Source organism: Haliotis rubra, unplaced genomic scaffold, assembly GCF_003918875.1.
Source record: "Haliotis rubra isolate DU_JTF1 unplaced genomic scaffold, ASM391887v1 Scf129, whole genome shotgun sequence".
Classification (NCBI taxonomy): domain Eukaryota; kingdom Metazoa; phylum Mollusca; class Gastropoda; order Lepetellida; family Haliotidae; genus Haliotis; species Haliotis rubra.
Genome location: NW_025765214.1, coordinates 876,492 through 894,427, shown reverse-complemented (window position 1 = coordinate 894,427; position 17,936 = coordinate 876,492). Strand labels below are relative to the sequence as shown.

Sequence of the window (17,936 nt, the reverse complement as noted above, 5' to 3'; positions counted from 1 at the left end):
GCGTGACGAGCGAACGTTTTAACCATTAGGCTGCCCCACCGCCCCTTTCTTATCAGAGAACGTTTAACGAAGTGTGAATAATGTGTGATCACCTTCATATCCACAAAGAAAGAATGTTGTACATTTGCCTCAAGACAGGACAAATATGTTGATGACTGACAAAAAGACGCTTTCACCACACTCTGTGTATCTGCAAAATCAGTTGTACAGCTCAGCGTATTACTGACCAAACCAAATAAACGGACTTGAACAATTATGAAGAAATTTGTTAGCTCCAAACTGCCACGCATCTCATCAGCCGACCCAGCAACCAATCAATCGGGTAAGCGCTATTCCGCCTGCACTTTCCAGGTAATTATGTGAATATTTATCATAGCGCGTTGTTCCTAGCACGCGCTGCGAACTCGAGGCAGTTCCACGGACGGAGAGTCACAGACCGCTGCTAACGGGCGAACTGTATGGACCAGTCTAAACTATAGGGAGTTATTTGCTTCAAGCTTCCGATCTAACCGCTGACAGAAGCGAGCGTTCGATCAGGCTACGGAAACAAGCCTCTGTGATTAAGCCATCAGCTGCGGTTTCTGGAAATATTTGATCATTTGAAATTAGTGACATAATTATTTTCTTTCAATTTGCGCCTTGAAAAACAAGCTCTCATCTTTTTTCCTGAAGACGTGACCTGTTTGATAATGAATAGTACAAATATATCTACGAATGGTACAGTACCGGAATGCTATGAGCTGAGTAGTGCTCTTCACTGCATGAGCAAAGATGATTTTATCAATTCGATTCTGAAGAAACACATTTTTCCTACAACGACTGAATGGGTGTTTGTTATCCTCCACATCATAGTGTTTTTGGTGGGTGTTCTTGGTAACTTCTTGGTGTGTTTCGTTGTATGCAGGAGCAAACACATGCAAACAGTGACTAACTTGTTCATAGTGAATCTGGCTGTTGCAGACTTCCTTGTGTTTATTACGTGTGAACCTCCAACTGTGCTACAGAATATAACAGAGACATGGTTTCTTGGGAGGACACTCTGCAAGATCGTCTTATTCGCACAGGTATGGAATCAATGATGTGTATGTTATTGCGAAATGTTTTACTTGACGACACCGAGACGACTGTAGATAATGACGTATGCTATTTGTGCCACCAATATCTATTTCTGCACCTGCAAACTTACTTTCTTCTTAACCTCAATAATCAAATAAATGGTCGTTCGCATGTGATTGAAATTGGTCATTCGGAAGGTTCATGTTGCCAGTTAAAGGTGAAACATAGACAATGTTCAGGTACATGTTCCCTGAATGGAGAACATACTAATCATACTGTATACTTATCATATATACACACCTTGTAAAAAGGTGAGGTGAAATTGGGTTTAACGTCGTGCTTGAGAATATTTCGCTCATATGACGACGTGCATGCGTGTGTATGTGTATGTGCGGCTGCTTGTATTTAGCCCAGACTGAAGCTGGTTTTATAGTGCTAGCCCACTGTGATACCATGCCGCAGTGAAGCATGAATATCCCACTCAGACACATTATACTGACTCCGAGCCGACAAGTCCTTGTTGTACCCATTAATGCCGATCGCCAGGCAAGGACCAACAAGTACCATATTTTAACGTCTTTTGGTATGACGCGGTCGGGGATCGAACCCGCGACCTTCCGCTTTCCGGGCGGACGCTCTAACCACTACACCACGGAGGCGGTTACCTTGTAAAAAGCTTGGCATCCCGTCTTTTCTTTGAACTTCCATGCCTCTTTAGGAAACATTCAATGACGCTCCGGTTTTATGGTTAAAACTTCGGTTGATAAAAACTGTTGAACACTAGTATTCGCGTCAAAAGACGCCGATGGAGTAATGTAATAAGGCGATTGTAAATCTTTCATTATCAGCATATCACTTTGTGAACAGTCATTCCGTGTTTTTAACATTGCTTTGAATGCGGAAACACATTTAGCGGCGCTTACCACATATCATTGTAATTTCCAAATTTCGCTTTTACTCGACACATAAACTTTAAGAAGCGTAATCGTGAAGTACTGACACGAACACGTTGCTTTTTTGTTTTAACAAAAGCTGTTTCTGCTCTTCAAAATGAAAAGGTGTATTTTTAGGCAGGTATTAAACAATGGAAACAGAGTTGTTCTCACGCTATTTGTGATCGGTTATCGTCTTTATCACTCACGACTACAAATACGGTTTGTATTGGAATCCTTCTTGCTGAAGACGTAGACGTCGGACTTTCCATTAGCGCCCGTTCCTGTCATATACATAATAGGATTATACTTTTAAACAACCGCTATCATTAACAGCTTGCCATTTTCTGTCTCTATGACACAACTGTTCATGAAATATACATTTATGATATTTTGCTGACTGATACATACCATTAAAACTGTGATTCGTTTAAACGATGAGCTGAGGTTGTTCTGATGGCTGTTTCACTAACATAGCGACGGGCGCGTAAGTGTGCAAGTGTGGCGGCTTGGATTAATAGAGACATATCCTGGTTATATAATATACATTCACTGAGATCTTTAACGTGGATAACGGTAAGACACAGAAACAGCCGTCCATTCATTGTTGTATCCCCTTAACGGCAAACACCGGGCAGGGTACCATCGGTAAAATCTTTTAACATGACGCGGCAAGAGGATCGACCGGTTGACATTCCACTCTCCAGTCACATGCTCTATCCACGAGAGCAGTTCCATGATCTGGTACAACCTGGTGAAGAAAGTGCGACAATGATAAGCGCGTATTTTAATGCCAATTGCTAAGGTTAAGTAATATTCTAGCAATACCCTTGGTGGGTACACCCTTGTGAAAAAATCAAACCCGGATCTTTGGCGCGACGAACGAATGCTTTAACCATTAGGCTACCCCGCCGCCCCTTCTGAGGTTAGACACTGGGATAGACATCCAGCGTTAATGTATGTCATTCTAGTTTTACATTCACAGGGTCCAAATGTATGGGCATGCAGCTCAGTCAGATTGCAGTATGCCATGTAGATAACTATTAGAGTGGGAAATTGTATTATAGATCAAGATGATTCTAATCTGCATGTTTTATTCTGACGTTTAACCACAATACAAATGGTTTTACATGACAACATTTGGTTAAAAACGCGTCTGTTATGTAAATCTAAACAAGGTTGGAATAAAAGTATAATTATCAACTCGATGGGGGGAAACACATTCCATGAGAGCGTGCTGTCCTCATTTTAATGTCAGGTCTGAAATATTGCGTATCTAACACATATCTATGACAGGCGACAGAGGCAATCTCATTTCGCAGAATGTATTTCCTCCGGGCTTATCAACATGTTTATAAAAACTTCAATTTGTCTTATGTAAAATGTAATATTTAGCACAAGGAACAACGGATTATGTCTCATGCTTATCGCGCTTACATGAATATCTTAAATGGACCATCAATGCAATGTACTTGAGAAATACGTCGATACATCACATGGTGTCTACGTAATGTATGCGGAAACCACTACTGACGGGTTCTAAAGACGTTAACTGGTGAAGCTCGGGAGCATGATGAGCTTGCTGAGAGACAAAATTATGCACATATACGTCAGAGTTTACGCAATGCGTAATAATATGTGTATGCAATAATATATCTGGCAAAAAAGGGGGCCGTGGGGTAGTCGTGAGGTTAAAGCGTTTGCTCGTCACGCCGAAGACCCGGGTTCGATTCCCCACATGGGTACAATGTGTGAAACCCATTTCTGGTGTCCCCCGCCGTGATATTGCTGGAATATTGCTAAAAGCGGCGTAAAACTAAACTCACTCACTCACTCTGGCAATAACTGGGTTTTGTGTACTTCCTCAAGTGTGATGATATGCAAAACACTTAATCATAACTCCGAGTTAGTAAATTACGGAATGGCGACATCGATGGTTGTATAAAATACAAAACGTAAACAGTAGAACTTTTGTCTTGATGGAGGCATATCAACCTATGGATTGGTAGTTCGTGGTACTGTGTACAGTGTTGTTCCCAAGTGAGGCGTAGTAGCCAAGTAAAGCAAGGTTGGTAGCGCAGAAATGGATGCCTGGATGGGCGACGGAGTTCGGATGAGCTTGTCAGGTTCCAGGGCACAAGCTCTGTACCATATGCAACAGCCAGATGCATCTTAGAGGCAAGTGAGTTGGTTGCAAAAATACCCTAAGCAGAGAATTGTGACGTTTAGACTTCTTGTGATTCAAAAAGCAGCTTATGCTGTATACATGTACTCCCCAGGGTGCCGAGAACGAAAGTTGTGGAGAAGAGTAATCCAATAACCGGGCTAATAATTCAACGCTTAAAAGGAATGATTTGGCCCACATCATTTTCATTGGGGAAAATGCAGCATATACCGTTATTCGGGTTATAGCCAGCGTATATGCCTAACACACCCGTGTTGGCAAACAGGATTCAGGGCCTAGTATAGAATATAATGGATGCAAAAATGATTGCATTTAAATATAAAAAGTGGTATTTACAAGTTGTATGAAGAACCCCGATTGTTTCAAATAAATCCCAGGCCTACTATCGCAAACATGTCTACATACGCATTGATTTGGGTTATAATGGGCAGGGTGTGAGTGAATGATTTTACACAAAAGCCGCTATCTAGCAATATTCCAGCAATAACACGATGGAAGACGCCAGAAATTGGCATCACATATTGCACCATGTTGGAAATCGAACCCGGTCTTCGGCGTGACGAGCGAACACTCTAACCACTAGGCTATCGCACTGGCCTGATGTGCATAATAAAGGTACTCTTAAGCTATACGTGGTGACAAGATTTGAAGTTTAATATTTGGGCAAATTGACCCCGCGGTGAAGTGGAAAGCAGTTTTCCGGTGAGGGGATGGTCGGTGGTTCGATTCGAAGTCATGCCATTGAAAACGACGCCAACAGATGGTAGCCTGGTGAGTGGGATTGATAGGACAGAATAACCACTTGCAAGCCCGGAGTCAATTAAATGTAGTTCAGTGTGGACCCATGTCAAACAGTTAAATGTGTGGATCCATGGCAAACATAAATGCAATTAGTGGAGATCCATGCGAAACAGTTAAATGTATTTGGGTGGGATCCATGTGTATGTATTGGGTGGGATCCATGTCAGTTAAATAAAAGTTAAATGTATCTGAGTGGGGATCCATGTCATCCAGCAGTTAAATATATTTGAAAACAGGGGATCCATGTCAAACAGTTAAATGTATCTGAGTGGGGATCCATGTCAAACAGATAAATGTATTTGAGTGGGGATCCATGTCAAACAGTTAATGTATTTGAGCGGGGATCCATGTAACAGTCAAACATTTGATTGGGGATCCATGTCAAGCAGTTAAATATATTTGAGTGGGGATCCATGTCAGTTAAACAGATAAATGTATTTGAGTGGGGATCCATGTGGGGATCCACAAAATGCATGTATTGAGTGGGGATCCATGTCAAACAGTTAAATGTATCTGAGTGGGGATCCATGTCAAACAGAGTGGGATCCATGTCAAAAACTTAAATGTGGGGATCCATGTCAAACAGATGAAATCCATGTATTTGAGTGGGGATCCATGTCAAACAGTTAAATGATATTTGAGCGGGCATCCATGTCTATCTAACAGTCAAACATTTGATTTGAGTGGGGATCCATGTCAAGCAGTTAAATAAATGTATTTGAGTGGGGATCCATGTCAAACAGTTGGGGATCCATGTCAAGCATGTATATTTGAGTGGGGATCCATGTCAAACAGATAAATGTATTTGAGTGGGGATCCATGTGGGGATCCATGTCAAGCAGTTAAATATATTTGAGTGGGGATCCATGTCAAACAGTTATATGTATCTGAGTGGGGATCCATGTGAAACAGTTAAATGTATTTGGGTGGGATCCATGTCAAAAACTTAAATGTATCTGAGTGGGGATCCATGTCAAGCAGTTAAATATATTTGAATGGGGATCCATGTCAAACAGTTAAATGTATCTGAGTGGGGATCCATGTCAAACAGATAAATGTATTTGAGTGGGGATCCATGTCAAACAGTTAAATGTCTCTGAGTGGGGATCCATGTCAAACAGATAAATGTATTTGAGTGGGGATCCATGTCAAACAGTTAAATGTATTTGAGCGGGCATCCATGTCTATCTAACAGTCAAACATTTGAGTGGGGATCCATGTCAAACAGATAAATCTATTTGAGAGGAGATCCATGTCAAATAGTTAAATGTCTCTGAGTGGGAATCAAAGTCAAAATGCACAGAATCTCATTTGTATGGTTGTATTAGTCGTCACACAACCTCGTCCGGAGGTTAGTGAAATATTTTTTAACCTTCCGTCATAGCCCACTATTCATACTGAATAGCACGAAGCTGAAAGAGGGCTTGCTGCCATACAAATGGGATGCAACAGGTAACTACAGCCTGTGTGGGATACATATCAGCAGACCCGTGATGATCCGGGTTAGAATTGATCTTCAACAGCCCGTGGTCAGGCTCGCTGACTAATTGGTTGATGCATGTCATCGTATCCCAGTTGTGTAGGTCGATGCTCTTGCTGTCGATCACTAGATAGTCTGTCCAGACTCGATTAAACAATAAACATAAATTAAAACAAAAATAGCAAAAGATAGGATGATGTTTCAGGATAGGATGGCGTTGTAGTACGATACAGAGGGAGGGTAGTGTTCCTCATAACCTACGGCGTTTTTTTATGGTTTGACATCAAATTTTGTGGACTTTCCTTGGCCCCCGTTGAGAGAAGAGGGATATATCAAATGATCTCTATTAGCAGCGCCACATACTGATGGAAGAAGAATCTGGAAAACTAATCAGTTCTCTATTAGAAAGCGTGGTCACCAACTGTTAGTCTCGGGGAAGATTGGGGAATGATTGGTAACCATCCTATTCCATCATCTGTTAATGAACCCGTGGAAGTCCGTCTTACAGGATGATTGATGACTTATTTGTTTTCAAGAACACTACATTATATTTAGCTACGACAATGGGAGATGTTCAGAGTTTTAGATGGCAAGTCATCCCGCAAGGCTTTAAAGCAAATTGAGTGCCGTTATCATGGCGTTATGTTGACGACTCCTTCAGTGCCTCAATGACGAGTATTTACTTGGGAGTACAGTTAAAGCTTTCTGACTCCGTCTCATGTCTGAACATTTGCAGTTGACGAGTCTGATAATACCATTTTTAACAACAATGACGATGTTCAGAGTTTTAGGTGACCAGCCATCCCAGATGGCTTTAAAAGAAATTGAGTGTCTTTCATTACCAAGGTGTTACGTTGAAGACTTTCGGTGCCTTACTGCCATGTATTTACCAGGAAGTAGAGTTAAAGCCTTCTGACTCCATCTCATGTCTGAACAGAGGCTGAGGCTGATATTACCATTTTTAACATTTGAAAAGTAGGTCTTCATACCGTAAGCGTTAGCACTTATCAGCCGTCATAACCGTTACTGACTGATATCTTTGCTGAGGTATTCTCCTGCTCCAGGAAGGCTACGGAGATCATTCGTCTAAGGCGCCGGAATTCGCTGTGCAGAGCTCCTTGTCGTCATCGTACCCATATTCATTGGTTTCACCAAAGTGGTAAACCAACGTCTGAGACCTGATTCATTTCGGGATTTCATCCTGCATTAAAGCGACACGCCATAATATAACTTGATCACTGCGTTAAACATTGCTAGTATATCTCAAGTATTGCAATTCAGTTGAAACAAGGGTACATTTTCCTTTGGCACGTAATTCAGTGAAATATAAATGGCTGTAATATTGCTGACGGCGAACAAAAATACGGTGTTATACATTGCTCGTATATCACAAGTATTTCAATTCAGTTGAAACAAGGGTACATTTTATCTTTGGCACGTAATTCAGCGAAACAGGCTAGGAATGACTGACTGTAATATTGCTGACGGCGAACTGACATACAGGCGTCTAAGGGTATCCTGAAGTAGTTTAGCGCATCCATCTGTATCCAATATGGAACAAACCCCCGATTTATTAGTCTTGTAATAGTTTGTAATAGTACTCTTAAGTTACTCATGTATGCAATATGCAGAACCACCGTGCATACTTTCATCAACTGTAGACAGTTCTCGTTCGTGTAGCAATTATAGGTAAATTACAAATGCGAGAGACAGCGTGTATATGACCTCTCAGCACGAAACGACAGAACTATATTGCCAGCTTAACTGGAACAGTGCATTGCGTCCTAAGTTGGAAACAGTACTGTTAGAAAAGTTCTAGCACTGGTCATTTATGCCCTCCCGTGAGCAACACTCATTTAAATCATGAGTATTAATATTGGCAGTTTTTTCGCCATTCGTCTATACCCAACGACACAATATACATTCACTGGCTTGACATCCCCATAGTCACTGAAAACTGTACAACGTTGAGGCGGGACCATTGTGAGAATGCAAGCCGAATATGTATTACTCGTTTCCCGGTGTAATTTTGGTATGTAAATTTCTTCGAAGAGTAAATGTTTCATGGTGACAATCATTGGATTGTCTGGTCCAGACTCGAATTGTTTACAAACAACATCGTACAGCTCTAATACTGCTGAAACAAATATGTACCCGTGACATGGTCACAATTGTACCATCGACTGTAATGGATTTCTTATGGATGTGGAAAGGGTTTTGACGCTTCTATTTATATAAAGTTATTTTCTCGTTATTTTGCTAGATAAATGTATGTTTATGTTCATGATTTACGTATCATATGGAAATATATGAAGAGACTGTTTTAGTGTCCAGATTATAATATTGTACTTGTCGATGAGTATATAACGTCAGAGGATCATTACGATTATCCTGAAAATCCCACAGCTTTCTTTGAACGCACAAAGACGTGTTCAATCTTTGAAAAAAAATAAAACCAAATGGTCATCTTGTTTATTGAGCTGAAAAAGAACCTCGTTGTTTAACAGATCCAACTAAAGTTTGACATTCACTATGGTCCGATACATATTGTTACAATACTACCATGCTCCACAAATCAAGGATACAACAAACATTATCAAGAGCTTGGTACCGACATGCCAAGTTGGGTGACTGAAAGGGACAACTTATTTGAGTTCATTTTAACCTTACTTCGTTATCTACATTTCGACTAAGATATGCAGCAAGTGGGTGAGACAAAACCAGTTCGATGTATCTGTCAGTTCGTTATAAGCGTGTTCGTTGTAAACGTAGTTTATTGTATATCCATCTGGGCTCAGCTGGAAGTCGAACCTACGTGTTTAGGACCCTGCATGCGCCAGGCTAGCTATTCTCGAAACTTCTTAAGTCCTACGAACTTCTTAAGCCCATTCTTAACACATTGGCTACGATCAAAGTTAAGAATTCTTAGGGCTACGAACGTTTCGAGAATAAGGGCCCAGGTATTCTCGAAACGTTCGTAGCCCTACGAACTTCTTAAGCCCATTCTTAACACATTGAATTCTTCAAAGTAAAGAATTCTTAAGGCTACGAACGTTTCGAAAATAAGGGCTCAGAACCGTAACTCCGTAACTCTACACAGTAACGTAAAGCCAATAAAGGCTTTAGAATAAAATAATTTAGATGCATTAGAGAGCTTAATTCCGTTAATGGTATATTTGCAATCCTACTGCGATTACCACAATTACCACCCTGATAAAAGTTATAAGGGTGGACATTTCTAGACAGTCAACATGTCCCGTTACCTTCTCCTGGATGCGGTGCGCTGTGTATATTATACGTATCTAAGGCTACGTAGATAGGCCTAAGTTCAATGAAGGCATAAAATGGGAGAAGACGTAAACAAAGTGAACGATATATAATAAATTCACGGAACATTACCATTGTATTCAAGTGAAACATACATGTATATGTCAGAATTTGTGGTAGCAGTTCACGAGCGGTATATGAGGTTTTACGGGTCAGGCGTTCGGTTTTATGTCTCGAGCCGGTGGTATATGTGGTTTTATGCGTCTCAAGTTAGGTTTTTATATCACCCGCCTCGGACTCGTGGTATAAAAGCTAACACGAGGCACATAAAACCGCACACATCCCAAGGGATACTGATAGAATGAATGAATTGATCTCGCCGTCATGTTTCAATCTGCCATTCTAAAAGAATTAAAACAAATTGAAAATTGATAGAAAGCAGCTGTTCGATTGAGCTAAGGATAACTTGTGCAGTGTCACGTGACTATCATTGACTTTGTTTTGTGCTACGAAGCAGGGAATGAAGGATTTTGTCATTCCATGGTCACGTCTTATTTTATCGAGATCACATGAACCAGTCAGATCTCAACATTGTGACATGAAGGTCAATATTAACGACAAAAACGCCTTTCCACATTCCTCGGGAAGACGATTGTGCGATTCCGAATAAATCATTAGCATGAGCTAAATAGCGATGATATCAATTGTTCTCGAAAATATGAGCGTATCTTGTCCCATGGTTATTCTGCTGAATTCTTCATCCAAAAAATAGGGTAACTTATGGTACAAGTTAAAATAATTTTTCCACGGATGAGACAAATTTGGAAATGGCCTCCACAAGCTAACCATTAAATATTTGAAAGCACTTCTGAGTCCTTAAATGATCAAACAGCATCTAAACAACCCATGTGATGTTATTTGAAATCATTGTAAAATGAGCAGTCGCGGGTGCATCATAAAAGTTCTGAAACGTAAACACCTACATGTAGTGCTATAGCTTCAGGAATAACATATTTTGTAATGCTGTCTGCGGGACCGAGCTTAATGACAAACTAATGTCTATTGTAGTTATTACCAGCAAATGTCAGGGACACTTATATCACACAAGGTAATCAGGATTACGTTAGGTTGGACGTGAATGTTATTACAAGCGTGTATCTCATGGGGATTTAATATTGTATGTATATACCTGTAAGACGTTCCATAACTACACCTTGACATAAACATAATATACAATCACTCTCCTTCACCCAAAACAGAAGTTAATCAAGTATCTAAATACGAAATTACATCCTGGTAATTACTTTTGGAAGGGCATGGACTACAGCTCCATACACATTAACCAGCTGGCTACATGTGCATGCATGTCAGATCATGTCACCTTATTGTCGTGTTACAAAATAAAAGAGTACAAAAAATAATACAAAATTCACTTTCCTGGCAAACTCAAGGTAAAATTTACATTTTGATTTTCGAATTTGTTTGAAACTAAGTGAAACAGAATCAGCAAGATGTTTATGTCGACCATTGCCATACCAGTAAAACACCAAAACACTCACATGCAACATGTGTTTAGGAAGGACCATGCCTCAGAAAAGAATGCTTGGGTAGGGTTAAGGCGATCAATGACAATCCTAACCTATGAACCTATGATGAAACATGCATCACATTCCATCTCCGGCCAAGAAGAGCCGTTTGTCTCACTCGGGTTTAACGTTAATGCGTGTCACTTACAGCAGGGATAAACTAAGATTACAGCTACAGGAATACCTTCAGGAATAGCAAGGATATTCGTCCTAATGCTTGTCAGAACCACAAGATGTTTGAGAGCTGTTGTTGTGAATGCACCCTGGTCGGGGTCCTTAATAACAGTTATGCCACGCCTGATAAGTAATCAAGAAATGCAATTATACTGCTTCATTTGCAGTGAACAGTCACTGTAACACAGCCTGTAACATCATGCATATTACATGTACATGTAATTGCTTCAGGAATAGCAAGGATATTCGTCCTAATACTTGTCAGAACCACAAGATGTTTGAGAGATGTTGTGTTTTCTCTTTGGTCGGCGTCCTTAATAAAAGTTATGCCACGCCTGATAAGTAATCAAGAAATGCAATTATACTGCTTCATTTGCAGTGAACAGTCACTTTTACACAGCCTGTAACATGCTGTGTATTACAAGATGATCAAAGTCATTACAATAACAACGGGATGTCAGTGGAAGACGCACCGGTCGTATTTGAACTCATTCTGTTCCAATAGTAAAGACTGACTGACTGAGTTTGGTTTTACGCCGCTTTTAGCAATATTCCAGCAACATCACGGCGGGGGACTCCAGAAATGGGCTTCACACATTGTACCCATGTGGGGATTCGAACCCGGGTCTTCGTCGTGACGATCCAACGCTTTAACCATTCGGCTACCCCACCGCCCCCAATAGTAAAGAGATGAATTCGATTCAAACTACTTGTATTCTTGAGATTCGATAAGTTTTGAAATGTTTGCTTCATTTAAAATCGAGTATTAAGGAGGTCAGTACAACATAATATATTTACGATTTCTACATAGCTTAGCAATAACAGTTTGCTTTCATTGTTATGCATCGCAGTGCTGCTTCCTGTGCGACTACACAGGGCACGCTTTGTCTGAAGTGTTCGTGTGAGATAGGACTTCTTCACAGGAAGACGTGCCTTCAACAGCTGTCCTTTGTGGTGGCGTTTCTGATGCATTAGGTGATTGTCGGTTCGCGTCAGGGAACGTCAGGCTGTACATATACCATCAACCATACAGACGTTTTTAATCATCTCCCGACTCATGCGTCGCTCGGACACAATTACCCTGAACATATGACACAAAAGAATGTGGTCATTATACATTAGTTAATAGTTCGTTCATTTCATATCGTGGTAGGAGGTGTAGCAAGCGTAATGTAATTACTTTGAGAAAGGTGTATGTGCCTGGCATCAACAGCGCAGAATAACGAGAGAGTCATTAGCAAACTAAATGCATTCTTGTGTGGGTGTTGTAGTTAAAAATCGTATTTGCTTACAAGCAGAGTTGGTCTATCCACAGTGTCATCGCACGTTGTTTTATAAATGCGTGTCGGTTTAGTATGTGAAAGAAACACACAAGCACGCTCTAATTTTTCAGGACCGATACATTCTCATTAATCTTGTATCCATAAATCATCACAAAAGATGGTGTCTTAATGTGAGTAAAAATAGGTTCCCAAAAACTCGATAGCTAAATTAAAAGAAATGGCTAAAAAAGACCCCATATTAACGTCACTCACTATACGGACCGCTTACTATTGATTCGAACAAACATACTGTCATGTTAGAGGAACGATAAACAACACGCTATAGAACATTGACGGGCAATGACGTTAGGAAATCGAAACAATAAAGAGTATTGTAAGATCAAGACCGAAAGATGTTCTTCTTTATGGCTCTGGTTTACTCTAACTAGACCTTGGTCAATAGCATAATAATAATCAAGAGTTCTTTTGAAGAGCGGAAATTATCTTAAAAAACCTCTTGGGATAATGTGCACTCGAAAAGTGGCATGTGTGCTTTTTTAGTACTACAGAGTGTGAAGCAATCAGTATGAGGCTTTGATATTATATCACCAGGTGTTTTGTTCATCTACTGGGTCATCTATGTGTGTGATAAATACGTACACAGGCCATTACACTTTGCATCTACTAACTAATCAAGTTTATCAGTGCCCACAATTTTGCGATGAAAGGACGTGAGAGAGTGCTGTAATGAGACTAGTGAGAACGTTTCTTGCAGAAAAACCATCAACTTGAGATACAGATGCTGGCAATTCGCATATCGAAGAGACAGACTATTTTCCATTATAAATCTGTTGTACGTTTCCGCCTGTATCATAAGCATGTAGAAGTACTCTTAGTAGCGGTGCCATGTGTTCGCAGAAAAGTGAGGGTATCTTGCTCCAGCTGTGACTCCCTTGGGGGTAGCCCAGCAAAATTGTCACAGTTCGTTGTGCCCCGAGCTACGTCCCTTAGTGTACCGGAAACTGATGATGGTTGTTGCGAATGTTGTTTCGTTTTGCTTGCTTTTAGGTCTGTCAGCACCATTAATGGTGTGTTTCACCTAACTGATATGACTTGTATCGCTTCTGAATCTCTGAAATATTGCAAAATCATGTTTCTAAAACTCTTAAAGGTCACATAAACCCTAGGGGGTAAAAATACATAAATCACTAACTGGCATCGTTATAAATGAAACCCCGTCATTAAAACTACTCATTTCGACCTTTAATTGACTTAAATCGACCTTTTTGACAACAGTGCACAATTCTCACCCGCGAACGAAATTTCAACCAATCAGAGCGGCGCGACTCTGTGACGTCATATGAGGAATAGCTTTGAGGGCCGATGCAGAATTCATCTACATTTTAGGGGGTAAATTATCTTGTTTACAGGCTTGTATAAACCTGAAATCGTGACAATTGTTGTGGAAAATGAAAGCTATATGTTCTCACAATCTACTGGCATTTAATTTTGTCTCCTGCTTTGCCTAGTTTCCGAGTTACAACTTGTTTTCATAGACGCTTCTGTCACAATTGATTGGTGTCGTTAGGCCCTATTTGTATAATGACTGATCCAAATTGATCCCATTTCTGTGTTTTTTCACCTCGATATTTAATCATGTCATGTAAAAATCTGTTTGTATTCTCAAAACAGTGTCGGCCCATAAGTTTTCACATGCAATACAGCAATTAATACTCCCTTGTTGTAACCCGTGTTAGGTGGTATAAACCTACACATGTTATTTGTCATCATTCACTTGATGGTCAGTTAATGAATTTATAACAGGTATAATTAGTGGTAACACACTTAGATTACCCGACAAAGGTTCCCATTTGGCATTTCTTGTGTCTGGAGTAAATATTCAACATTATAAACATCGATCAAAGGATTAACCGATAACACGCTGATTGATTAATTACTTTTATCTTACACAGCGGAATTGTCAAAAGGTAGTATTTATGTATGTAGATTTACTAATCTATACTGAATACACCCTGCCGTGTCGGTGTCTGCGTAAAACAACGTCCTTCTTTCAAAGGATTAACCGGCAATACATTGATTGATTGCCCATTATTGGCTAACTAAATTACTGTTTTAATGAAAGGCGGACATTATGCAATTAGTTGCCAGGTGTGCTATCTTGGGTGACCAATGAGACTATACACCAATACCTGAAAAGATTTATCACTTTTTCGTATATTAAACTGTTAAAAGACACATCATTTGGAACAGTTTTGTGGATATTGATGGATACATTCCTCAAACAAGGTAATGGCCTGATATTGTTCCTATAACTTTAATCTGTTTTAATTTTAATATTTGCATTTTGTTTTTTATTCATTTGTCGTAGCATTCAACAGAATCATTGTTTTCGCCGTGAAGTGTAATGAGACAGACAACATACACTAGGGTGTGTGTGCGAATTATGATTCACATTGGCAAACTATAAAATGTCTAGATATTACAGTTCTGTTATAAATTCACTATAAGTATCAGCAGATCGTCAGCTTTTTATTTAGTTTCAAAATGCATAAAAGTATGATAATAAACTAATTAGGATTATAAGACCAAATATAAAGACGCACATTGACTAGTATCTACATACTGGTGAGTGGACATTAACCATGTGAATGTAGCAAGAAATTTATCGCGCAGTATTGTGACTTCGACCCCCACCTCGCTTCCGTGGAAGAAATCGTTATGTTATAAGTTGTGTCATGCAAAATCCTTTGGTTATGATTCCAATACATATTTAACTACGAGTAGAAAGTAGTTTTGATTTTCTAACTTGATGAAAACAAACTATAATCTCATTAATTCTAAACAGACTTTACGATTTTCAAAATGGCGGCGCACTCTGTCGGGAACATCCGCCAGTCTGTGGATAAATGCTATTTAGGTTTGTTTTCACCGAGTTACAAAATCAAAACTACTTTCTACTGGTAGTAAAATATGTATTTTATTGATGGCCAATAGGATTTTGCATGACATAGCGTATAACATAACAATTCTCTCCTGGCAGCGAGGTGGGTGTCAATATAATACTACTTACAATATTATTGTTACTTCGACCACAACCTCACTTCCGAGGAAGAAATCGTTATGTTACAAGTTGTGTTATGGAAAATCTTTATGGTCATCAATCATATACATATTTTACTATAACTAGTAAGTAGTTTTGATTCTTTAACTTCCGTGAAGCGATCTGAACACAAGTAAGATATCGTTTCAGGCTTCCACAACGCTCGCTTCGCACTCACAAACATAACCCATTTAGCACGAACTGGGGGTCCTGTGGAAATCTGTGCATGGTGACACCATCACCCGACCCCTAGGAGCAATTGACGACAAAGCAACGATTCGGCATGTCGTCGTTCATGTCGAGAAATCATCAAATGATGAGCGTGCTACACACTTTCTATACAACTAACTGAAAATCGTTCCTCATATGACGTCACTGCAGTGCTCTGGCGACAGAGTTACGTAACCTGTCTGTGGTTTCGTTGGCGGGCGAGAGGGAAGCAGGCGACTTTTGGCCACTTTTAATCGCTCGGTATTAATTAACCACAAGTTTTAAAGAATAAATTTGGTGTTCCGCATAAGACTAACCACAAATCTTTCATATGTAATGGTTAAAAGAGTAACAAAAACAAAGTTTAGTGGTTCTTTAACATTTTTTTGTATTGCTTTAAAGAAAACGAAACGTTTAGAATTAGCTAATAATAGTGCGTAAAAATATTTAATCATTTTCCCCACACTAACAATAGGAAGGGCAACATTAGTGTTAAAATATGCCATTTTCAGGCTTTCGTTTTCCCCCCGAAACATGCCAGAGTTACATGTACCTTCGCCTCTTTAGATGATGACGTAATTAGCGCTAATTTCCAGTCTCGCCCAAGCGCAGGTGAAACCTAATTAACTGCGTGCAAACTCGGTAAAAAGTAAAAACAAATACGCAAAATCTGCATAACGACTAAAACTGAGAGCAGCAGAATACAGTCATTTACGTCTAAAAATGCATGGGTGAAAAAGACTGTGTCATTTGATCGTAAAATGTAAGAGGCATTGAGAGATGTCGTCTCACAACACAATGATTTTGTGAAAACTATTTAATACTGAGAAAATTTCATATCGGGTTTCGTGTCAGTGTATTTTTCAAAATACACTTACCCCTTGTACCAACTGGCTATAGACTGAATAATAGTGATTTGATTCAAATTAACTAATAGTGGTTGGATACCTCCCCACCCCGTCGCCCCTAATCACCCCCCAAAAAACCCAAAACAAAAACAAAACAACAACCAAAACCAAAACCAAAAACAAAAACAGAAAATATACAGAAACAAACAACATCCATCACCACCCAAACCCCACCCCCTCAAATAAACCAACAAAAAACAACAACAAAAACAACAACAAAACAGAAAATTAACCCGTACATGTACGTAAGTAATGTTTATGTTGAAAAAGTGCAAGACCATTTTTGACAATCTTATTGAACGTTTGTGGTGGTTATGTATGCGATATCGGTAAGTAACAAAACAAACTGCCTACTTATAAGTGAAAGTTTTTTACATGTCACGGAGAAATAGTCCCAAGTGACAATTAGAACAGGGTTAGTGTGTCATGTAAAAGAGGCACGTTCGTTTATTACAATTAGTCGAGTTGAGAAAATTGTCTCTGCACGCCAGATGAACACGGATTGATATTGTAAGTGCCAAATTACTCGCGCGTCTAACGCATAGCAATTTGTGGACGAATGTATATTCAGTGAAACGTAATGGACGTGCGCACCACGGGGCACTGTCTTAGTTCGTTTGTTTAACTGGGTTAAGCATTCTGGGGTTTCTTTCAATCATCATAATGACAGTCCCTGCTATCATATTCCTGTATGACTTAAACCGTTTACAGAGAACCGGTTGGTTGGAGTTTAAAGACCACTGACCTTGATCAGCAAGCATTCCACCGTACCCCGATGCCATGGACATATTTTATAGCAGCAGCGTTTCTATTCCGATCATTCCATATACATTAAGGTTGCTATTAAATCTTGGATTACCGTTTCACTGAATTACACCACAAACAAAATTTGATCACTGAAACTGTAAAGGTGGCTAAGCATTAAGGACAAAATGGCAAGTTTTGGGTCATGAT

General features: G+C 39.7%; 1 protein-coding gene across 1 annotated transcript in view; it reads left to right on the top strand.

Moving 5' to 3' along the window:
- Positions 1-455: 455 nt before the first annotated feature.
- Positions 456-17,936, top strand: part of LOC124266947 (orexin receptor type 2-like) — a 49,789-nt gene continuing 32,308 nt past the window's right edge. Inside the window, exon 1 of the mRNA XM_046701802.1 lies at positions 456-1,064. Coding sequence (XP_046557758.1) covers positions 690-1,064 — 375 coding nt within the window. The 5' untranslated portion in view covers positions 456-689. The remainder of the gene's footprint in view (positions 1,065-17,936) is intronic.